Raw genomic sequence first — 26,131 nt, 5'->3', positions numbered from 1 at the left:
TGTCATTAATTTACAGAGTGAACAATAATGGACCCACAATCGAACCCTGAGGAACATCTTTTTGAATCTCAAGAAATGCAGATTGAATCCCGTCTGTCAAGATAGCTGGAGTTCTGTCACTAAGATAATTCTGAAACCATAAACAGGGTGTACACTACCGGTCAACATTTTTAGAACACATACTCATTCAAAGGTTTTCTTTATTTGAACTATTTTCAACATTGTAGAATAATAGTGAAGACATAAAAACTATTAAATTACAGATATGGAATCATGTACTAACCAAAAAAGTGTTAAACAAATCAAAATATATTTAATATTTGAGATTCTTCAAATAGCCACCCTTTGCCTTGATGACAGCTTTGCACACTCTTGAAATGTATGACTTCCAGGCAGGATGTGTAAAACTTCAGATAGCTCTGGACTGAACCAAGGGCAAGACCTATTTTGAATTCTCCGTTTGTAAAGGGAGCATGTTTATCTACAATACAATTGAAAACCTTTGAGAAGTGGTTCAGAGCCAACTCTGGGTCAGGAATAGATGCAATACAATCAAAGTCCCCAAAATAGATGCCTCAAAAAAGGCCTGTTCATTGTCATTTTAAAAATTCCTTGTTGATAAAAACAAGGTTTGGATCTAAATCTATCCTTGACACATACAATAGGAAAGTGGTCACTATTATCCAAAGCAAATTGTAATGTGTACGTTGGGAAGCAAGTACAGGGAGGGAAAATGTAATAAATAGAACAAAACAAGAAACACGAAAAGCGTCCAGAGATGAAACAGTAATAACGCATGAAATAACACCCTGGGGAGAGAACCAAGGGGAGTGACAGATATAGGAGAGGTAATCAGGAAGGTGATATAATCAAGGTGAGTGTCATGAGGCGCAGGTGCACGTAACGATGGTGACAGGTGTTCGTAATGATGAGACAACTGGCAACATCGAGCGCCAGAGAGGGGGACCAGGGGTAAACATGACAGTACCCCCTCTCTGATGTGCGGCCCCAGCCGCCATATGACGGCTCCAGCCGCCAAGGGACGGTCCCGAAGCCCAGAGGCAGGCCGGTCGCATCTGCTGGAACCTGTAAGAGCCGGCTGAGGCTCGGGAACCGTAGAGCCGGCTGAGGTGCGGGATGGGAGCCTGAAGACCCGGCTGAGGTGGGGATGGGAGCCTGAAGACCCGGCTGAGGTGCAGAATGGGAGCCTGACAAGCCACCTGAGGCTTGAGAACCTGTCGAGCCAACCCAGGCATGAAAGTTTGACAAGCCATGGGATGGGAGCCCGCAGAGCCGGCTGAGGCGTGAGATGGGAGCCCCCACAAGCCGGCTGAGGCACAGGAAGGGAGCCCCGTGAGCCGGCTGAGGAGCGGGATGGGGGCTAGCTGAGGCACAGGGTGGGAGCCCCAAGAGCCAGCTGACGAACAGGATGGGAACCTGACGAGCCAGCTGAGGCGTGGCATGGGAACTTGACGATTTGGCTGAGGTGCAGGATGGGAACCTGACGAGCCGGCTGAGGCACGGGATGGGGAGACTGCTGAGCCACCTGAGGCTTGAGATACCCGTCGAGCCAGCTGAGGCATGGAAGCCTGATGAGCCGGCCGAGGCGCGGGATGGGAGCCTGACGAGCCGGCTGAGGCGCGGGATGGGAGCCTGATTAGCAGCTGAGGCACGGGATGGGAGAATGACATTTATTTATTTTATTTTTACCCATTTTTCTCCCCAATTTCGTGGTATCCAATTGTTTAGTAGCTACTATCTTGTCTCATCGCTACAACTCCCATATGGGCTCGGGAGAGACGAATGTTGAAAGTGATGTGTCCTCCGATACACAACCCAACCAAGCCGCACTGCTTCTTAACACAGCGCACATCCAACCCGGAAGCCAGCAGCACCAATGTGTCGGAGGAAACACTGTGCACCTGGCAACCTTGGTTTAGCGCGCACTGCGCCCGGCCTGCCACAGGAGTCGCTGGTGCGCAATGAGACAAGGATATCCCTACCGGCCAAGCCCTCCCTAATCCGGACGACACTAGGCCAATCGTGCGTTGCCCTACGGACCTCCCGGTCACGGCCGGTTACAACAGAGCCTGGGTGCGAACCCAGAGTCTCTGGTGGCACTGCTGGCACTGCTGTACAGCGCCCTTAACCACTGCGCCACCCGGGAGGCCCTGACAAGCCAGCTGAGGCATGGGGAGCCTGACGAGCCATCCGTGGCTTGAGAACCTGTCTAGCTATCTGAGTCATGGAAGCTTGATGAGCCAGCTGAGGCCTCCTCAGTTGCTTCGGCAGTGCCACTTGTACCTGACGTCACCAGTAAAAACAATACTTCCTGTTTTTTCCCCTAGGAAGTTATTCTGTAATGTGTACGCTGGGAGTCGGGAAACAAGTACAGGGAGTGTAAATGTAATAATAAATAGAACATAACCAAGAAACACGTAAAGCATAGAGACATGAAACAGATTCAATAAAGCCTGAGGAAAGAACCACGGGGAATGACAGATAAAGGGGTGGTAATCAGGAAGGTGATGGAGTCCAGGTGAATGTCATGAGGCGCAGGTGCGTGTAATGATAGTGACAGGTGTGCGTAATGATTAGACAACTGGCGACTTCGAGCGCCAGAGAGGGGGAGCTTGAGTAAATGAGACACAAATACCCCACTATTTGTAAATATGAGGTCAATAAAAGGCAATTCCATAGGGCCCTTTAAGTTAGGAGAAGTGGGATTTGTAATCAGCTGGGTCAAATTTAAATTAGTGCAAAAAAAAATTAAATAGTGAGCATCCTGCTTTCCCCATGCAAGATTAAACTCTCCAATGATCAACACCTCTGGGGTTGTAAAAATGGCAATTAACCTCTTGCTCCTACCTGGCACGCAGGCGTCCCATCTAGAGCTCTGGAAATGCAAATGTTCTACGCTAAATGCTAATAGTATTAGTTAAAACTCAAACGTTCATTAAAATACACATGCAGCGTATTGAATTAAAGCTACACTCGTTGTGAATCCAGGCAACAAGTCAGATTTTTAAAATGCTTTTCGGCGAAAGCATGAGAAGCTGTTATCTGATAGCATGTAACACCCCAAAAGACCCGCAGGGGATGTAAACAAAATAATTAGCATATTCGGCGCTACACAAACCGCACAAATAAAATATAAAACATTCATTACCTTTGACCATCTTCTTTGTTGGCACTCCTAGATGTCCCATAATCACTATTGGGTCTTTTTTTCCGATTAAATCGGTCCATATATAGCCTAGATATCGATCTATGAAGACTGTGTGATAAACGGAAAAAAATAGCGTCTTATAACGTAACGTCATTTTTTTAAATTAAAAAAGTTGATGATAAACTTTCACAAAACACTTCGAAATACTTTTGTAATGCAACTTTAGGTATTAGTAAACGTTAATAAGCGATCAAATTAATCACGAGACGAAGTGTTTTCTATAGGGGTCCGTCTGGAAATAATGTCTGTGTATTTCTCAACCAAAATATCCGGTCGGAGACCTGAAGAAAAAGCCTGTCTCTTGTTCGTTTGACCAAGAAACAAAGAATTGGCAATTGACAAGACTGTTGACATCGTGTGGAAGCTGTAGGTACTGCAACCTCAGCCCCATTTAATATCGTTCGCCCATAACAATGGGTTGAAGTGGCGGATGGATATATTTTTGCACTTTCAGTGATCAGATTTTCCTGCACTTTTCGATGAAACGCACGTTCTGTTATAGTCACAGCCGTGATTTAACCAGTTTCATAAACATCTGAGTGTTTTCTATCCACACGTACTAATCATATGCATCTACTATATTCCTGGCCTGAGTAACAGGGCGCTGAAATGTTGCGCGATTTTTAACAGAATGTTCGAAAAAGTAGGGGGTAGGAGTAACAGGTTAAATCAGTGAGTTCTAGTACACATTTCTTGGTAGAGGGGGAAGGATAGATTAACCTCTTAGGCCGCCCCATCCCGGATCCGGGATCGTGACTACAGCCTCAAGCTCATTACCATAACGCAAAATTAGCGATTTCTGAAAATTGCAAATGAAATGAAATAAATATGCCTGTCCTCAAGCTTATCCTTTTCTTAACAATCCTGTCGTCTCAGATTTTCAAAATATGCTTTAGAACCAGAGAAAATCAGAGAACCAGAGAAAATCAATAATAAATCAAACTTTTTTCCGAATTAACTCCATAATATCGACTGAAACATGGAAAACGTTGTTTGAATCAATCCTCAAGGTGTTTTGTCATATATCTCTTAATTGAAATGCCTTCCCTGGAAGCGTGCATTCTTCTCTGATTCGGATGGAAAAATACTGGTACCTGACTTTTGCGCACCAATTTCCACGCAGACACCGTGCGGGACACTTGGTAATTGTAGGCTCTTATGGTCAATCTTCCAATGATATGCCTACAAATACGTCACAATGCTGCAGACACCTGGGGGAAACGATAGGAAGTGTCCGTTCATTCCTGTCGCATTCACAGCCATATAAGGAGATCATGGAAAACGTGCCTCCAGAAATCCTGTTGATTTCCTGGTCACTCAAACATCTTGGTTTTGCCTGTAGATTTTGTTCTATGGCACTCACAGTGAAAATCTTTGCAGTTCTGGAAACGTCAGAGTGTCTTCTTTCCAAAACTATCAATTCCAAGCATAGTCGAGCATCTTTTCGTGACAAAATATTGCGCTTAAAACGGGCACGTCTTTTTATCCAAAAATGAAATACTGCCCCTAGAGTCTTAGCAGGTTAACTCTTATTTTTGAGTTTGAACTCAATTGAAGACATAAACCCAACACTTTAAATTGTATAGGATTGGATGTAGCCTTTAACAGAGACACAGAAAGAAGATTAGTTGTGTAAATAGCAACACCACAACCTCAGAGTCCAGAGTTTTATCAGTTAACCTCTTAGTCCGACCCACACCGCATGCGGTCGCGTAATCATAGCCTCAAGCTCATTACCATAACGCAACGTTAGCGATTTCTAAAAATCGCAAATGAAATGAAATAAATATGCCTGCTCTCAAGCTTATCCTTTTCTTAACAATCCTGTCCTCTCAGATTTTCTAAATATGCTTTAGAACCAGAGAAAACAATAATTTGTGTAAGAGTGGTGATAGCTAGCTTAGCATTTAGTGTTAGCATTTAGCACGCAACATATTCACAAAAACCAGCAAAGGGATCAAATAAAATAATTTACCTTTGAAGAACTTCAGATGTTTCAATGAGGAGACTCTCAGTTACATAGCAGATGTCCAGTTTTTCCTGAAAGATGCTTGTGTAGGACACAACTTTCCGTTTTGTTACTATGCATTTGGCTACCGAAACTAACCGAAAATTCAGTCACCTACACGTCGAACTTTTTTCCGAATTAACTCCATAATATCGACTGAAACATGGAAAACGTTGTTTGAATCAATCCTCAAGGTGTTTTGTCATATATCTCTTCATTGAAATGCCTTCCCTGGAAGCGTGCATTCTTCTCTGATTCGGATGGAAAAATACTGGTACCTGACTTTTGCGCACCAATTTCCACGCAGACACCGTGCGGGACACTTGGTAATTGTAGGCTCTTATGGTATGCCTACAAATACGTCACAATGCTGCAGACACCTGGGGGAAACGATAGGAAGTGTCCGTTCATTCCTGTCGCATTCACAGCCATATAAGGCGATCATGGAAAACGTGCCGTCAGAAATCCTGTTGATTTCCTGGTCGCTCAAACATCTTGGTTTTGCCTGTAGCTTTTGTTCTATGGCACTCACAGTGAAAATCTTTGCAGTTCTGGAAACGTCAGAGTGTCTACTTTCCAAAACTATCAATTCCAAGCATAGTCGACCATCTTTTCGTGACAAAATATTGCGCTAAAAACGGGCACGTCTTTTTATCCAAAAATGAAATACTGCCCCTAGAGTCTTAAGAGGTTTTAACCAGGTTTCAGATCAAATAAAGGGTCTGCCTGAGAGGCCCTGATCTTGACATTATCCGTTTTAGGTAATAAACTACGAATATTAAGATTTTAAAATGATTAAACCTCTTCTGAATGTAAAGTTTTAGAGTTTCAATATAGTTTTAGAGTTTTAGAGTTTCAATATAAATCAGATTGGCATATATTATTACTTTGAGATTTCAGAACAACAGGAAAGATTGGATTATAGCAATTAGGAAAATTAAACAAAGTAGGAATAGCAATGACATTTCTCCAGTTAGCACCATTAGGCATGTCACCACTTTCAGATACAACATGTTGAACTCTCACAGTGACCAAAGAGGAGATGGTAAAAACGGACTTACATGTAATGTTAACATTGTCCTCAAATAAATTTAGTTGACCAAGAACCGCAGACCCCAGTGAAGCAGAACCCACCTTAGACCCCGGCGATGCCATCACAATGTTGGCCAATATGGAAGGAACCTCCGGCACTCCATGAAAAGATGGTGCTGGAACATCAGGCTCCAGAGCTGCGAAGCTCTTCGATGTTGGCAGCTCATTCATGAATCCCGTCTCAACTTCCACGATGAACAGCGACGTGTCTCCCTGTCTGGCCAGCCAGGTCCAGGAGAGGATCATCCCGCCGACTCCATTTTTTTGTCGGTGAGCAATCACTTCTGAGCAGTGGCCAGTCAACCAAAGAAAATCTGCCTGAAGGCGATATTCCCATCATTCCATTGTGATGCAAGGCCCTCGGAGTGGAGGAAAATGAGAAAATTGCAAGTCTTGGCTTTCCCAGTAGTCTGTGCAAATCAGCTATTTGTATGCCCAGCGTAGCGACTTCTTCTCTGTAGCCCTCCGCGAGCAGGCAATTGTCGCACTGAAAGTCAGGGTGTTCGACTTCATTCCGGAACATGGCGAAGTGAATATTACCCCTGCAGCGTTGATAGCGCAACGAGTCCTTCATTATTGCACCCTCCTGACTCTCCCAACATGTCTTATATCTCCTAGATATAGGATGTACACTTCCAAAATGTTGTAACAATGACGCTGGGAGTCATGAAGCTGGTGCAGTCGGCTAACTGCTAGCTCGCCTGACCCAGTCGCCTAACTGCTAGCTCGCCTTCCCGGTCTGCTAACTGCTTGCTAACCCAGCCTGCTAACTGCTAGCTTGCCCTTGTCTATTAACTGCTCGCTGCCGGGCCCGGCCTGCTAACTGCTAGCTTACCTGCCTGGTCTGTAACTGCTAGCCCATGCTAACTGCTTGCTTGCTAACCAGGCCTGCTAACTGCTAGCTTGCCCCGGTCTACAACCTGCTAGCTTGTTTAGCCCCAGCCTACTAACTGTTAGCTTGTTAGCATCGGCCTGCTAACTGTCTGAATCGCTGTTTCCCCAGCCAGCCCAACCACTCACTGGACCAATATGTTCACTTGGCTAAGCATGCCTCTCTCTAATATCAATATGCCTTGTCCATTACTGTCCTGGTTAGTGATTACTGTCTTATTTCACTGTAGAGCCTCTAGCCCTGCTCAATATGCCTTAACCAACCATGTTGTTCCACCTCCTACATATGCGATGACATCACCTGGTATAAACATCTCTAGAGACTTTATCTCTTTCTTCATTACTCAATGCCTAGGTTTACCTACAATGTACTCACATCATACCTTACCTTTGTCTGTACACTATGCCTTGAAACTATGCTATCATGGCCAGAAACCTGCTCCTTTTACTCTATTTCCTGAACGTGCTAGACGGCCAGTTCGTATAGTCTTTAGCTGTACCATTATCCTACTTCTCCTCTGTTCCTCTGGTGATGTGGAGGTTAATCCAGGTCCTGCAGTGCCTAGCTCCACTCCCAACCCACAGGTGCTCTCATTTTTTGACTTCTGTAAACGTAAAAACCCTTGGTTTCATGCATGTTAACATTAGAAGCCTACTCCCTAAGTTTGTTTTACTCACTGCTTTAGCACACTATGCCGACCCAAATGTCTTAGCCGTGTCTGAATCCTGGCTTAGGAAAACCACCAAAAACCTTGAAATTTCCATTCCTAACAATAACGTTTTCCGCCAAGATAGAAGGGGGCGGTGTTGCAATCTACTGCAAAGATAGCCTGCAGAGTTCTGTCTGTACCCAAACAATTTGAGATTCTACTTCTAAAAATGTACCTATCCAGAAACAAGTCTCTCACTGTTGCCGCTTGGTATAGACCTCCCTCTGCCCCAAGCTGTTCCCTTGATACCATATGTGGATTGATTGCCCCCCATCTATCTTCTGAGCTCGCGCTACTAGGTGACCTACATTGGGACATGTTTAACACCCCGGCCATCCTACAAACTAAGCTTGATGCCCTCAATCTCACACAAATTATCAATGAACCTACCAGGTACAACCCCAAATCAGTAAACACGGCCACCCTCATAGATGTCACCCTAACTAATTCACCCTCCAAATACACCTCTGCTGTTTTCAATCAAGATCTTAGCGATCACTGCCTCATTGCCTGCATCCGTAATGGGTCTGCGACCAAACGACCACCCCTCATCACTGTCAAACGCTCCCTGAAACATTTCTGCGAGCAGGCCTTTCTAATCGACCTGGCCAGGGTATCCTGGAATAACATTGACCTCATCCCGTCAGTAGATGATGCCTGGCTATTCTTTAAAAGTGCCTTCCTCACCATCTTAAATAAGCATGCCCACTCAAAAAATGTAGAACTAGGAATAGATATAGTCCTTGGTTCACTCCAGACCTGTCTGCCCTTGACCAGCACAAAAACATCCTGTGGTGTTCTGCATTAGCATCGAGTAGCTCCCGTGATATGCAACTTTTCAGGGAAGTTAGGAACAAATATACACAGGTAGTTAGAAAAGCTAAGGCAAGCTTTTTCAAACAGAAATGTGCATCCTGTAGTACTAACTCAAAAAAGTTCTGGGACACTGTAAAGTCCATGGAGAATAAGAGCACCTCCTCCCAGCTGCCCACTGCTCTGAGGCTAGGAAACACTGTCACCACCAATCCACTATAATTGAGAATTTCAATAAGCATTTCTCTACGGCTGGCCATGCTTTCCACTTGGCTACCCCTACCCCGGTCAACTGCCTGGCACGAGCCACAGCAACTGGCTAAAGCCCCCATAATTTCTCCTTTACCCAAATCAAGATATCTGAAGTTCTGAAAGAGCTGCAAAATCTGGGCCCTACAAATCAGCCGAGCTAGACAATCTGAACTACAGGAAATGTATGATCTCTGTAATTGCAAACAAAGGTTTCTGTACCAAATATTAAGTTCTGCTTTTCTGATGTATCAAATACTTATGTCATGCAATAAAATGCTAATTAACTACGTAAAAATCATACTATGTGATTTTCTGGATAGTTGTTTTAGATTCCGTCTCTCACAGTTGAAGTGTACCTATGACAAAAATTACAGACCTCTACATGCTTTGTAAGTGGGAAAACCTGCAAAATCGGCAGTGTATCAAACACTGTATATAGATATATATATTTTTGTTTTACACCTACAGGGGTATATCATTAATGTAATGAAGCTACTGTATGTTGATTTGGTTGTTCGTTTTTGGTTGTAGTAGAGCTAATTTCTGCCACTACTGGATGAAGCAAATATTACTTTGTCATATGTTCCCAGTCAAGGAAAATACTAAAGTGCAGAAACAGGAAGAGTGGCTTTGCTGGCATGCTATAAAAAAGTGAGCTTTCCCCACCAAAATGTAAATTTACATGCTAAAATCGCCACTGCCTTATACCATGAAACAATACTCACGCCTACTCTCATAGATGGCCCTAGACTTCTCATAGAGGTCGTATGGGTCGGGCTTGTTGAGGTCGAAGCCCTCTGTTGAGTCGGGGACCGAGGTGCTGTGCTGTGGCTGGGTAGGGAAGGGTGTGCCTGAGGGAAGCACTGGGGCTGACAGACTGGTCTGGGGATTACCATGGGGGTCCCACTGCTCTGGTACCTGAATGCACAGCAGCAGAAATAGAGAAAGGGATGGGAAGGAAGAGAGTGAGAGAGAGAAGGGTGAGGGAGCAGGGAAAGTAAAGTGAGAAATGTATGAGTTATGAATTACATTCATTTAATACAGTCAGGTTTACTTAATTGTTTATACAATTGCATCTTAAAGCTGAAATGCAGTATACAGACGAATCAAATCAATAGGGGATTAAATTCATAAGTGTTTTTCATTCATGACTACATGGAACTCTATTCTACATCAAGTAACTGACGCAAGCAGTAAAATTTGATTAAAAAAAACTGATTAAAAAACACCTTATGGAACAGCGGGGACTGTGAAGCAACCCAAACATTTGCACAGACACACGCATACCCACACATACGATAACATACGCACTATACATACAAACCCCCTGGAAAAAGCCCTGGAAGCAGAGGGGGGGGGCTATCCCTCCATGCCCCACATAACAGAACAGTGCTCTTGCCCCAGTCCACCTTAGCTGAAGAAACTCCTTCGTACACCTTCAGACTAGTCTCAAGTGCCTACATATTCTGCCCATCCCTGACCATCACAGAAACGTCATCTGCATACACCGACACTGCTATGTCTGTCAACACACCCATGCCTGTCCAACACACTCCCTGCAGTCTCCTGCGTAGCAGGCCCAAAAAAGGCTCAATGGCTAGTGTATATAACTGCCCCGATAGAGAGCATCCTTGTCTAATGCCCCACCTCACCCAGACTGGCCTACTGAGCCCCCCCTCCCACCTTGACCATACATGACACCCAGCATACCCAGCATACAACATCTTCACACAGGCCAAAAACATTTCCCAAACCCAAACACCGACATCACATTAAACAGATACTCGTGCTCCACTCCATCAAAAGCCTTTTCTTGGTCAAAAGAGACCAGTCTAAAGTTCACATTAGAAACTCTCGACAAGTCCAACATGTCCCTGATTAAGAACAAGCTGTCCGTGATGGAGCATCCTGGGATAAAATACGTCTGGTCCTTGTGTACTACAGAGTCCAGATGGAACATCATCCTGTTAGCGACGACCTTGGCAAATATCTTGTAGTTCGCACAAAGCAATGACACAGGCCTCCAGTTCCTAAATTTACACAAGTCCCCTTTCTTGTGTAGGAGAGTCAGATCCGCACGACAACAGCTCATCGGCAACTCTCCTAACCCAATGCACTCACGAACATACAATAGAAGTCCAGTGCAATTATTCCCCAGAAATTTTTATTAAAATCCACTGGGAGTCCATCGACCCCGGTGCACGGCCGGGGGACATCTGGATTACGGCCTCTGCCAGTTCATGGGAGAACAGGGGAATGCCAATATCATCCTTCTCTGCCAGAGAGAGCTTAGAGAGGTCTGCAAACAAAACCTGAGCACAAATAGGATCACACAGTTCTGCCCTGTACAATTCAGAATACAACTCCACAGTCTGCTCCCGCATCTCCCCCACCACAGAGGTCACCCGCACATTGGACAGCCATCGACAATGCATACCCTTGGCTTCAGCGCTCTGTCTTTCCAAACCAAAGGAGGAGGAGCTGGGAGCATCCATCTCCTTGAGCATGGAGAACTAGCTCTTACAAGTGCGTCATTCGCTTTAACCCGGATAAAACTGCCAAGATCCCTACGTAATTGAGCTTAATTCGCATGGAGACCTACATTGCCTTACCTCACCAGCTCTACCGCCACCAGACTTATACTACGCTCGAGTTCCCCCAATACTCTCGTAACCTCTGAGGGTGAGAGAGCTGTATACTGTTTACAGAAAAGCCAAATTTGGATTTTTCACACATCCCACCATTGACTCTGAGACTCATACTCCTCTCTTCACTGCCCCCACCTTCCTAAAAAGTCTGGAATAGGATGCAATAGGATGCATTCCGAGGCCCTGGTGAAATAGACAGCAGAGCCATGTTAATGTTGTGATACAAAAAACCCACCGGGAGAATGGTAGAGTCCAACACCCTATTGCTGATTCCTGGACATGTAAAACTGATTGAGTCGGGCTGCACTCACCCTAGCCCCAAAGACCTACACCCATGTATACTGTCTTGTGTTGGGATGTCTAGTTCTCCAAACATCCACTAGTTCAAACTGATGTCCCTTAACACCCCCGCTGAGCCTGAATGAGGCTCCTCAGAGCCAGAGCGGGTGCAAAAACGACTGCCACCCCTACACTAACGTTTGTTCCATGGCTAAACACACTTGCCCATTTCCACCAGAGCCTCCAATCAACCTCATTCACCACATCTCTATGTACCTCCTGCAGAAACAACACGTGTACTTTTTTTGTTTTAGAAATTCACCCAACAGACTCCTCTATCCTGCATCTCTGACGCTATTTATATGAACCTCTTTCAACTAGGGGGCAGTATTTTTATGTTTTGATAAATAATTTTCCTAAAGTAAACGGCCTATTTCTCAGGGCCATATGCTTGAATATGCATATCATTTACAGATTAGGATAGAAAACACTCTAAAGTTTGCAAAACTGTCAATATATTGTCTGTGAGTATAACAGAACTGATACTGCAGGCGAAAACTTGAGGAAAATCAAACCAGGAAGTGGCTTCTATTTTGAAAGCTCCATATTCCATAGCCTGCCTTTGCTCCATTTAAAGGGATATCAACCAGATTCCTTTTCCTATCGCTTCCTCAAGGTGTCAACAGTCTTTAGACATAGTTTCAGGCTTTTATTTTGAAAAATGAGCGAGAAAGATAACATCGCGTCAGTGGATAGCTGGGTGTTCGCATGAGTTTTGCTTAGGCAACACAGTGGGGCAACCATTGACTCTCCCTCTCCTACTGAAAAAGAAACAGTGCCGGTTGATATATTATCGATTATATATTTGAAAAACAACCTGAGGCTTGATTATAAAAAACGTTTTTGAAATGTTTCTGTGGACATTATGGAAACTATTTGGAATTTTCGTCAAAAATCATCTTTATGGAACAAACATAATATTTGTTGTGTAACTGGGAGTCTCGTGAGTGAAAACATCCGAAGATCATCAAAGGTAAATGATGAATTTGATTGCTTTTCTGATTTTCGTGACCGAGCCACCTGATGCTAAGTGTACTTAATGTTTTATCGTGCGATCGATAAACTTACACAAACGCTTGGATTGCTTTCGCTGTAAAGCATAATTTCAAAATCTGACACAACAGGTGGATTAACAAAAGGCTAAGATGTGTTTTCCTATATTGCACTTGTGATTTCATGAATATAAATATTTATAGTAATATTTATTGTATTTCGCGCTATGCTATTCAGCGGTTGTTGATGACACTTATCCTGATAGGGGGATTGCAGCCATAACAAGTTTAGAACAAATTATTTTTTTCAAAGACCACCTAGGAGCAGTGGGTTAACTGCCTTGTTCAGGGGCAGCACAACAGATTTGTACTTTGTCGGCTAAGGGATTTTAACTTGCAACCTTTTAGTTTCTAGTCCAATGCTCTAACCACTAGGCTACGCTGCCGGCCTCATCATATGTGACAGGGCTTGCAAACCATTACAGACTACAAAGGGAAGCACAGCCGAGAGCTGCCCAGTGACACGAGGCTACAAGACGAGCAAAACTACTTCTATGCTTGCTTCGAGGCAAATGGCACTGAAACATGCATGAGAGCACCAGATGTTCCGGAAGGCTCTCCGCAGCTGATGTGAGTAGGACTTTTCAAAAGGTCAACATTCACAAGGCCGCAGGGCCAGACGGATTACCAGGACGTGTACTGCGAGCATGCGCTGACCAACTGGCAAGTGTATTCAATGACATTTTTCAACCTCTCCTTGTCCGAGTCTGTAATACCAACATGTTTTAAGCAGGCTACCATAGTGCCTTTGGCCTAGAACACCAAGGTAACCTGCCTAAATGACTACCGACTCGTAGCACTCTCAGTTGTGATCATGAAGTGCTTTGAAAACCTGGTCATGGCTCACATCAACACCATTAACCCACCATAGTGCCCTCAAAGCTCATCACTAAGCTAAGGATCCTGGGACTAAACACCTCCCTCTGCAACTGGATCCTCGACTTCTGGGCGGGCCACCCCCAGGTGGCGAGAGTGGGTAGCAACACATCTGCCACGCTGATCCTCAACACTGAGCCACCCAGGGGCGCATGCTCAGTCCCCTCCTGCACTCCCTGTTCATCCATCACTGCATATGGCCTGGCACGACTCCAACACCATCATTAAGTTTGCCGATGACACAACAGTGGTAGACCTGATCACCGACAATGACGAGACAGCCTATAGGGAGGAGGTCAGAGACCTGGCTGGGTCGTGCCAGAATAACAACCTATCCCTCAACGTAACCAATACTAAGGAAATGATTGTGGACTACAGGAAAAGGAGGACCGAGCACTGTCATCGACAGGGCTGTAGTGGAGCAGGTTGAGAGCTTCAAGTTCCTCGGTGTCCACATCACCAACAAACTAGAATGGTCCAAACAAACCAAGACAGTCGTGAAGAGGGCATGACAAAGCCAATTCCCCCTCGGGAAGCTAAAAAGATTTGGCATGGGTCCTGCGATCCTCAAATGGTTCTACAGCTGCAACATTGAGAGCATCCTGGCTGGTTGCATCACTGACTGGAACGGCAATTGCTCGGCCTCCGACCGCAAAGCACTACAGAGGGTTGTGCGTATGGCCCAGTACATCACTGGGGCTAAGCTGCCTGCCATACAGGACCTCTCCATCAGGCGGTGTCAGAAGCCCTAAAAATTGTCAAAGACCCCAGCCACCCCAATCATAGACTGTTCTCTCTACTACCGCATGGCAAGCGGTACCGGAGTAACAAGTCTAGGACAAAAAGGCTTCTGAACAGTTTTTTACCCCCAAGCCATAAGATTGCTGAACAGGTAATCAAATGGCTACCCGGACTATTTGCATTGCGCCCCGCAACCCACCAACCACTCTTTACACTACTGCTACTCATCATATATGCATAGTCACTTTAACCATATCTACATGTACATACTACCTCAATCAGCCTGACTAACTGGTGTCTGTATGTAGCCTCGCTACTTTTATAGCCTCGCTACTGTATATTGCCTCGCTAATGTTTTTCACTGTCTTTTTACTGTTGTTCTTATTTCTTTACTTCACCATTGTTCAACTAATACGATTTTTTTTGCACTATTGGTTAGAGCCTGTCAGTAAGCATTTCTCTGTAAGGTCCTGTTGTATTCGTCGTATTCAACAGACTTGACAAATAAACTTTGATTTGAAGTAAATAAACATCTGCATTTTGAAAGTGTATTTTTATCATTCTTTTAAGGAAAGGATAAAGATGCTGATGAAGAAATACAGTACTGTTCAGCTTTATCCTACATTTTGCGTTTAAAGCATTTTCAAGATAGAAGCCGCCTGCATTTGTTTATTAGGCTACTGTGCAGTCTGACAAGTAACATAGCCTACAGTACATACTGTAGTATTCATGCCAATACCGCCTGACTCTGGACTAATGCATCAGCTGTCACCCATATTTCCAGCGAGACTATTCAAGCCATCGAGTCACTCATGAATGAAGATGATGAGCGATCAGCAAAGGCCATCTGTAATCTGCTGGCATCACGTCACATCAACATTGCTTTAATCACAGTTAGAAGACAGTTGAAGAAACTTGCGTGGACTTATGGAAAGGCTTGGTAAACATGTTATATATATATTTAAGTTTGGCTATTACAAACCAAAAGGTACATAAAATATTGTAGCCTACACCTCACGGACTGCAATAGAGTTTCCACAATAATTCACTGTTGCCTTCTTTTTCAGGTATCATGGCTCGAGATTTCTTTGAGGAAGAAATCATCAAGAGATATGCTGGACCCTATGTCAAAGAAGTATTTCTGGGAACACTTCGTTTCTTTCATTTAGAATATATTTTTTCTCGTTATTTCATTAACAAAAGCATAAATATGTTGATGAAGAAATACAAAATGCTTCCAGCTGTCCATCACTACTGTAAATAAAAACACAGCATGTTGTTTTGTTTACATTCTTTATTGAAACCACAATGTCACCAATCATTTGTATCTACCTTTCCAATTACATTAAAAGTTTGGGGATTTACAAATGTGCGCTTTCTTGTAATTTTTCGTTAAATCCAGTTTGGATTTAAGTATAACTTTTGACTGACACCTATTTTCTAATACCTGCCCCCAAAATTAATATCTAAGGGGCATTTTTCACGCCATTTTTAGTTACATTGTTTTAGTTTGTATGTGCAGACTGGCATTAAGAACAGTGGGAACGTTTCTCTAGTCAGCACCATTATTTGTGCAAAGCCCCTTACAATGTTGCTCTGTGCTACCGAGTGGGGGTCCACCCCCCTCCCCTTCATCCACCTCCCTTCCCGATGCTCTAGGCCCGTCTTCTAGAGAACTGCAAGGCAATCCCATTGTGCACCACTCGGGAGCCATGACCAGTATGACCAATATATACATTGTCCTGCTAATAACAGGGTTAATAATATACTTGTGAGAATATCCAAGGGGCTTTTATATAATTCTGAATTCATAATAATAATAATAATAATCGCTTGGCTTAAAAAAATAAACTATATTTTGGAGATTATTTTGTTTTCAAATAACGTAAACTGAGCTAGAAAAGGCCATTTTTGTAAGGGTTTTCTTCTGGTGAAAGAGAGGCGGACCAAAATGCAGCGTGGTGGTTATTCATGTTTTTAATAAAGACGACTATACATGAACAGACTATACAAAACAAGAAAAGTGAAAACCTAAACAGTCCTATCTGGTGCAAACACAGAGACAGGAACAATCACCCACAAAACCCAACACAAAACAGGCTACCTAAATATGATTCCCAATCAGAGACAATGACTAACACCTGCCTCTGATTGAGAACCATATCAGGCCAAACATAGAAATAGACAAACCAGGCACACAACATAGAATGCCCACCCAGCTCACGTCCTGACCAAAACTAAAACAAGGAAAACACATACGAACGATGGACAGTTCGTGACAATTTTTGAACATGGGGTGAGACATTGTTACTAATTTGTAAATAAAGTCAGTTTGTTTTTAGAGGGAGAGAAACCAAAAGCCTACAGTCATCTCATAGGTCTCCAAGTTGATGTATTGAACCAGCATCTGTAGCAACACAATTTGAACTGCGATGCATTGTCTTAGAGCACTGCACCACTTAGGCACTGTACAACGTGACTGGTCGGGAGTCGGCTTCAGTACTACAGTACGAGCAAAATAATCCTAACATTTTCACACCCTAATTGTAGTCAAATTTTCTCTTAGAATAAATACCTTAGTGTGACAACAGTTTTAGTAAGTAATAATGAAGTTGTGCATCATTTTCAGTTTCTATTTGGTTTATATCGCCCATTAATTTTCAGTTAGAGACACAGCAGCACCTTGGGACCCAAAAGCATAACTCCTCCTTGCGCTGGTCTGGAGCAATGAAGTAGTGACGCATGGTACCATACTAAACCACAAAATACTTCTAAGTCCTGCAGCATAATCGCAAAACGTTTAGTTGAGCAACCACGGTACGCATCTCAGATCACTGCTGATCACCATGCCCCTCATTCCAACAAAGAGGATCTCAACATGAAAGTAACACATACGCCAGGCCATGAGCAGGCCCAACCCCCGCTCTTATACTAGCCCAAGTAAATGGAATGGACCAGATGCTCAGCAGGCTCTGCTCACACTTAGTGGTCTGAGGCCAAACCACATGACTAACAACAGACACTTTATGGAACACAAAGCCTTCACTATCTCATCCTTGAATATCCAAGGCCTGAGGTCATCTGCCTTTGGACACACTGATTGCGCTCTAGGTTACATTGAGCTGGTAGTCCAATCCACCAAATACCCAGGTGTGGAACAGGAATGGGACTCAGGGGGTATGCTAATTAGGTATAGAGCAGACCTAACTCACTCTATTACAATAATAAAAACGGGAACATTTTTAAATTTGACTAGAAATTCAAAAGGAAATTCTCTCAACAGAGAAAAATGTTCTCCTGTGTGCTACCTATATACCACCACAAGAATCCCCATACTTTAATGAAGACAGCTGCTCCATCCTGGAGGGGGAAATCAATATTTTCCAGGCCCAGGGACCTGTACTAGTCTGTGGCGACCTAAATGCCATAACTGGACAAGAACCTGACTCTCAGCACACAGGGGATCAAACAACTACCTGGAGGTGACATCATTCCCTCCCCATCTTTTTATTTGATGTATGTTTAATTTATCCTTTATTTAACTAGGCAAGTCAGTTAAGAACAAATTCTTATTTACAATGATGGCCTACCCTAGCCAAACACTAATCCGGACGACGCTGGGCCAATTGTGCGCCGCCCGCCTAGGCACAACTATGACAACATAACCAACAAAAACGGGTCACAACTCCTGCAGCTCTGTCACACCCTGGGTATGTACATAGTCCATGGTAGGCTTTGAGGGGTCTCGTACGGTAGGTGCACCTATAGTTATTGAGTACTGTAGACTACTTTATCACTGACCTCAACCCCGACTCTCTCAGAGCATGATTATCAGATCACAGCAAAATCACAGTCTACTTGAACAGAGCAATACTCAATCATAAGGCATCAAAGCCAAAGGAACTGAATAATATTAAGAAATGCTAAAGATAGAATGAAACTAGTGTGGAAACCTACCAAAAAATGCAATCCCTTTTAGACAACTTCATGGACAAAATATTTCACTGTACTAGTGAAGGGGTAAATGTGTCAGTAGAAAACCGAAACAGGATATTTGATCTCTCAGCTTCGCTATCAAATCTAAACATTTCAAGCAGAAAACCTAAGAAAATGAACAACAATGACAAATGGTTTGATGAAGAATTCAAAAACCTAAGAAAGAAATTGAGGAACATATCCAACCAAAAACATAGAGACCCCGGAAATCTGAGCCTTCACTATGGTGAATCACTAAAACAATACAGAAATGTACAACGGAAAAAAAGGAACATCAGTTCAACATAATTGAAGAATCCATAGACTCTAACCATTTCTGGGAAAATTGGAAACACTAAGCAAACAACACTAAGTGTTATCCATCCAAAACTGAGATTTGTGGATAAACAACTTCTCCAATCTTTTTGGCCCTATAACAAAGAACAAAGAGCAAAAACATATACAAGATCAAATACAAATCTTAGAAACAACTATTAACTTCTTAGAGATAGGGAGCAGCATTTCCACTTTTTGAAAAATAGCGTGCACAACTTCAACTTCCTGCTACTTATGCCAGGAATATATTATATGTATATGATTAGTAGGTATGGATAGAAAACACTCTGAAGTTTCTGAAACTGGTTCAATCATGTCTGTGACTATAGCAGAACTTATGTAGCAGGCAAAAACCTAAGGAAAAACTGTTCAGAATATATATATTTTCTCCTCTGACAGTTCCCTCGGTTGTCTTGCCAACGGAAATTAGATAGAGCCCATTTTACAGTTCCTACGACTTCCACAGGATGTCACCAATCTTTGGAATAAGGTTGAAGTTAATCATTGGTGAAACGAAGAAGAGGCACTTCCTGGAACAACGTTACACTGTTGATAGTTACGCAAGAGGGAAAAAGGGGCATGTTTTGTTTACTTTCTCTATCGAATACAGTTTGCCCCGTCTACAATTTGATCGATTATTAACGTTTAAAAATACCTAAAGTTGTATTACAAAAGTAGTTTGAAATATTTTGGCAAAGTTTATAGGCAACTTTTGAAATGTTTTGTAGTGACGTGTTTTGGAAAGCAGTTTTTATCCGGATCAAACCTGCTTTATAAATGGACATTTTGGGTATACATGGACGGAATTAATCGAAAAAAATGGACCAATTGTGATGTTTATGGGACATATTGGAGTGCCAACAAAGAAGCTTGTCAAAGGTAATGCATGTTTTATATTTTATTTCAGTGTTTTGTGTAGGGCCGGCTACGCTAATTATTTTGTTTACAACTCGTTCAGGTGGTTCAGGGTGGGTGCATGCTATCAGATAATAGCTTTTTGCAGGGCTCGGGCAGTGCTCCTCCTGCTCCTCCTTGCTCCTGTTCTCTATTCCATTTGCACAACAGCATGTGAAATTTATTGTCAATCAGCGTAGCTTCCTAAGTGGACAGTTTGATTTTACAGAAGTGTGATTGACTTGGAGTTACATTGTGTTGTTTAAGTGTTCCCGTTTTTTTGTTGAGCAGTGTATATATACACACACAGACATAGGCTATGGTCGTTCTCATACAAACAAACAGACCCTCACTCACAATGCTAACGTGTATTTTACCCATTTCATTACATCTTTATATATTGCAAATAAAATGCAAATAATATTTTATATTAATTTCAAACAAAGGCATTAGCATGAGAGCAACTTACCAGTCCTAAACAATGTCCTCTCCGTTCAAAAAATATGCCTCAGTTTCAGAGTCTTCAAAATGGAGTTTTCAAAAAGCAGATCTGTCTCACTTCCCTCTAAAATTGTTTCTACCTTCGTATATCTAGTCTTATAATTAGCTTTCCTTGACTTATTCACCATGATGTTGGATAAATAAACAGCTGAAGATGCAAGTCACCGAAATACTGCTGTGCGTAATAAGCGTCGCTCCTTCACAGTTGAATTGGCAATGGCGAAAGAATGGTCCTTATGCCAGCGTTCAATGGAAAGGTTTGACTTACAACAAAGAACCATGGGATATTGCCGTTTACCTCTGCTCATTGATTATCTACCCAGTTAGATTTCAAGACGATCAGGGGTCATTGGGTTAAAATACAGTCAATCAACGAGACAGTGGTCATATAATTGGTGCACAATGGGCTCGTCACTTGTGGTCTTCCAATCGTTTTTTCCGGGTCAATACGTCCCTCAAAATGACCCATCAAGTTTGGTTGTGTTACAAGCAAACAGTTGATTGCAAGGAAACCAAACATGACTGGTTAAAGTCTGTCTATTTTACGTTGGATGTTACGTCGAAAATTGAATGACACGAAATTCAACGAGATAAGCGTTCACAAAATGTTTCGTGTTAGGCTATAAAAAATGGATTTAACCGAAAAAAAGACCATTCATTCTGTAACAAAGAGCCTTGGGATTGCAACCAGAGTAAGATCCTCAAAGGTAAACAATTTATTTCAATGCAATCTGTGATTTTGTTACGCAAGTGCTGGCTGAATAAGTACTTTGATATGGGGGTCTGTGCTCAGATAATCGCAGCGTATTATTTCGAAATAAATAATTTTTTAAATCTGACAACACAGTTGGATTAGCAAGATTCTAGGCTTTCGAACTATGTGAGACACTTGTATTTTCATGAATGTTTAATATGACTATTTATGTAGCGATCACCGTATGCTGTTGAATTTAATCCCGCTAACGGGTTCGGTACGAAGAGAGGTTAAAAATACACAAATTCCAAATGGCTATAATTAAACTCTATAATTAAACTCTCTGGCATCTTTCCCAATATTTGGAAAAAAAGACTGATCACCTCAATCCACATTAGTGGAGACAAATTGGACCCGAATAACAGGGATATGTGTCAACAGAAGCCCTGGGAAAATCCCCTGCATTATCATTAATAGCAGACTCGCCAATTTCCTCAGTGAAAACAATGCACTGTACTGAGCAAATGTAAGATTGGCTTTTTACAAAATGACCGTACGAAAAACCACATTTTCACCCTAATTGACAAAGCAACAAACCAAAACCAAGGCAAAGTGTTTTTATGCTTTGTTGATTTCAAAAAACCTTTTGAATCAATTTGGCATGAGGGTCTGCTATACACATTGATGGAAAGTGGTGTTGGGGGAAAACATACAACATAAAATCCATGTACACAAACAACAAGTGTGCAGTTCAAATTTGCAAAAAACACACATTTCTTTCCACAGTTATGTGGGGTGAGACAGGGATGAAGCTTAAGCCCCACCCTCTTCAACATACATATAAACAAATTGGCGAGGGCACTAGAACAGTCTACAGCACCCAGCCTCACAGTACTAGAATCTGAGGTCAAAATGTCTACTGTTTGCTGACAATCTGGTGCTTCTGTACCCAACCTAGGAGGGCCTACAGCAGCACCTAGATCTTCTGCACAGATTGTGTCAGACCTGGGCCCTGACAGTTCGGGTTCGTGCAGTGGGTGAGATCTTTGTGGACTATACTCAGCCTTGTCTCAGTGTAGTAAATTGTTGGTTTGTGGATATCCCTCTCGTGGTATAGGGGCTGTGCTTTGGCAAATTGCGTGAGGTCATGACTGGTTGGCCCTGTCCCAGGGTATCATTGGATTGGGCCACAGTGTCTCCTGACCCCTCCTGTCTCAGCCTCCAGTGTCTATGCTGCAATAGTTTGTAGTTTATCTGGTGTAATTCTCCTGTCTTATCTGGAGTCATTTGTGAATTTAAGTATGCTCCCTCTAATTCTCTCTGCTCGGCTATGAAAAGCCAAATTACATTTACTCCTGAGGTGTTGACCTGTTGCAACCTCTGTTGCACTTGCTACTACCAATGTGATTATTGTTATTTGATCCTGCTGGTCACCTATGAACATTTGAACATAGCCATGTACTGTTATAATCTCCACCTGGCACAGCCAGAAGAGGACTGGCCAACCCTCAGAGCCTGGTTCCTTTGTAGGTTTCTTCCTAGGTTCCTGCCTTTCTAAGGAGTTTTTCATAGCCATGGTGCTTCTACATCTGCATTGCTTGCTGTTTGAGTTTTAGGCTGGGTTTCTGTATAGCACTTTGTGGCATTGGATTATGTAAAAATGGCTTTATAAATAGAGTTGAAGTCAGAAGTTTACATAAATTTAGGTTAGAGTCATTAAAACTTGTTTTTCAACCACGCCAAACATTTCTTGTTAACAAACTATAGTTTTGGCAAGTCGGTTAGGACATCTACTTTGTGCATGACACAAGTTATTTTTACCCCAAGAATTTACAGACAGATTATTTCACTTATGTATCACAATTCCAGTGGGTCAGAAGTTTACATACAATTAGTTGACTGTGCCTTTAACCTCTTGCTTCTACCTGGCACGCAGGCGTCCCATCTAGAGCTCTGGAAATGCAAATGCGCTACGCTAAATGCTAATAGTATTAGTTAAAACTCAAACGTTCATTAAAATACACATGCAAGGTATTGAATTAAAGCTACACTCGTTGTGAATCCAGGCAACAAGTCATATTTCTAAAATGTTTTACGGCGAAAACATAGCACATATTTATGTCAAACCACCACCGCAGACATAGCTCATTAGCATAGCCAAGTAGGAAAAAATATGCAATCAACAAACGCAGGATTTAAAAAAAAATCATTTCACTAACCTTTTGAAATCTTCATCAGATGACAGTAATATAACATGTTACACAGTACATTCATTTTTTTTTCAATAATCTGCAATATATATATCCATAAATCTCTGTTTACATTGACGCATCGTTCAAAAAATGCTACTAAAATGTCAGGAGAAATGAAATAGCTCCAGCAGATAACGTCAGCTAACAAGGAATACACATCATAAACTTTGACTAAATATGCATGTTTTACATATGTATAGGAAGATACACTTCTTCTAAATGCAAACGCTGTGTTACATTTATTTTTAACGTTACAGTTTGCGTTTACTAGGCTATACTAGGAGTCGGCGCTCCAAATGTATCATTATGCCTCCTCTATCTTGGAGTCGACAGAAACCCAAAATTAACACATAAATATTCCCTTACCTTTGCTGTTCTTCCATCAGAAGACCTGGAAGGGATTATACTTACCAAAACAGCGTTTAGTTTTCAAGTCTGCGTCTTTCGGTTCTCAATATATCACTAGCCACTTTAAACAATGCTTACCTTATATAATGTTACTTACCCTACATTATTAATCTCATATGCATATGTATATACTGTACTCTACATCATCGACTGCATCCTTATGTAACACATGTATCACTAGCCACTTTAACTATGCCATTTTGTTTACTTTGTCTACACACTCATCTCATATGTATATACTGTACTCGATACCATCTACTGTATGCTGCTCTGTACCATCACTCATTCAAGTATCCTTATGTACATGTTCCTTATCCCCTTACACTGTGTATAAGACAGTAGTTTTGGAATTGTTAGTTAGATTACTTGTTGGTTATCACTGCATTGTCGGAACTAGAAGCACAAGCATTTCGCTACACTCGCATTTAACATCTGCTAACCATGTGTATGTGACAAATACAATTTGATTTGATTTGATTTGATTTGAAAATAGCCACTTTTCGGTCGAAATGTAGGCAAAATTCAAGTGGATGCGCACCAAAACGTCGAAATTATATATTATATGTCGAGTAAACTTGTCAAACTATGTTCATAATTAAGCTTTAACATGTTATAAAGGTGTACAGCAATTGTGAGGATGAAGCGAAACACACACGTCTTGTAATTGATCCTGAAGAAAAGAGAGAGTGGGAGCAGAGCGCGCATAAACGTACACTTTTTTTCCGCGTGACCGAGACCTTTTGGCACGCTCAACGTCTCATGAGCGCGCGATTCACACAATGAGAAGCCCCATTGAAAGCAGGCTTCGCGCTGAACACGTAGGAACTGTTCCCAGAGCGGTAGTTGTTTGGGAAGGCGTTTAAGATGACGTCAAAGTTGGGCCAACTTTTTCCATGACAAGAGAGATTTTGGGAGAATGCATGCCCTGAGACTTCTGCTTTACATAGAGACAAAATTTAAACGGTTTTAGAAGCTTTAGAGTGTTTTCTATTCGATAATATTTTTTATATGCATATATTAGCAACTTTTGACAAAAATGTATCCTGTTTTATATGGGTACCCAATTCCTCCATTAGGGGCAGTAAACAGGGCTAGGCTTAAGAGGTTAAACAGCTTGGAAAATTCCAGAACATTATGTCATGGATTTAGAAGCTTCTGATAGGCTAATTGACATCATTTTAGTGAATTGGAGGTGTACCTGTGGATGTATTTCAAGGCTACCTTCAAACTCAGCGCCTCTTTGCTTGACATCATGGGAAAATCAAAATAAATCAGCGAAGACCAAAGACAAAAAAATGGTAGACCTCCACAAGTCCGGTTCATCCTCGGGAGCAATTTCCAAATACTTGAAGGTACCATGTTCATCTGTACAAACAATAGTACGAATGTATAAACACCATGGGACCACGCAGCCGTTATACCGCTCAGGAAAGAGACGGTCTCCTAGAGATTAATGTACTTTTTTGCGAAAAGTGCAAATCAATCCCAGAACAACAGCAAAGGACCTTGTGAAGATGCTGGAGGAAACAGGTACAAAAGTATCTATATCCACAGTGAAATGAGTCCTATATCGACATAACCTGAAATGCCGCTCAGTAAGGAAGAAGCCACTGTTCCAAAACTGCCATAAAAAAGCCAGACTACGGTTTGCAACTGCACATGGGGACAAAGATCGTACTTTTTCGTGAAATGTCTTTTGGTCTGACGAAACAAAAATAGAACTGTTTGGCCATAACGTTCATTATTATGTTTGGAGGGAAAAGGAGGAGACTTGCAAACCGAAGGACACCATCCCAACCGTGAAGCACAGGGGTGGCAGCATCATGTTTTGGGGGTGATTTGCTGCAGGAAGGAATGGTGCACTTCACAAAATAGATGGCATCATGAGGGAAGGAAAAATATGAGGATATATTGAAGAAAAATCTTAAGATATCAGTCAGGAAGTTAAAACTTCTTAGCTGCAATCCCATTAACGGGATATGACAACAGCCAGTGAAAGTGCAGGGCGCCAAATTCAAAACAACAGTAATCTCATAATTAAAATTCCTCAAACATACATTAGGCTTTACGGCGAAAGCACTACAAACGATGATGTTAGGTCACCACCAAGCCACAGAAAAACAGTCTCAAAAAGCACAAATAGAGATAAAATGAATCACTAACCTTTGATGATCTTCATCAGATGACACTCATAGGACTTCATGTTACACAATACATGTATGTTTTGTTGATAAAGTTAAAAAATCTGAATTTAGAATGGAGCATTACGTTCACTAGTTCCAAAAACATCCAGTGATTTTGCATAGCCACATCGACATAGCTAGCTACATAGCCGTCTTTGTATCAAAGATAATTGTGTAGTCTAGAGCGACTTTCTAGGTTAGCTAACCAGCTATTGTCGTTCTTTTAACGCGACGTAA

At 42.3% G+C, this 26,131-nt stretch overlaps 1 protein-coding gene across 1 annotated transcript in view; it reads right to left on the bottom strand.

Annotated features, from left to right (window-relative positions):
- The window catches only part of LOC124041021 (membrane-associated guanylate kinase, WW and PDZ domain-containing protein 2-like), a 125,291-nt gene that overhangs the window by 1,383 nt on the left and 97,777 nt on the right, over positions 1 to 26,131 (bottom strand). The window contains exon 9 of the mRNA XM_046358181.1: positions 9,721 to 9,913. Within this exon, the coding sequence (XP_046214137.1) occupies positions 9,721 to 9,913 (193 nt within the window). The remainder of the gene's footprint in view (positions 1 to 9,720; positions 9,914 to 26,131) is intronic.

The sequence above is a fragment of the Oncorhynchus gorbuscha genome, linkage group LG01, assembly GCF_021184085.1.
Source record: "Oncorhynchus gorbuscha isolate QuinsamMale2020 ecotype Even-year linkage group LG01, OgorEven_v1.0, whole genome shotgun sequence".
Classification (NCBI taxonomy): domain Eukaryota; kingdom Metazoa; phylum Chordata; class Actinopteri; order Salmoniformes; family Salmonidae; genus Oncorhynchus; species Oncorhynchus gorbuscha.
The sequence above is the reverse complement of the archived record's forward strand: the minus strand, read 5'-3'. Positions and strand labels throughout refer to the sequence as shown.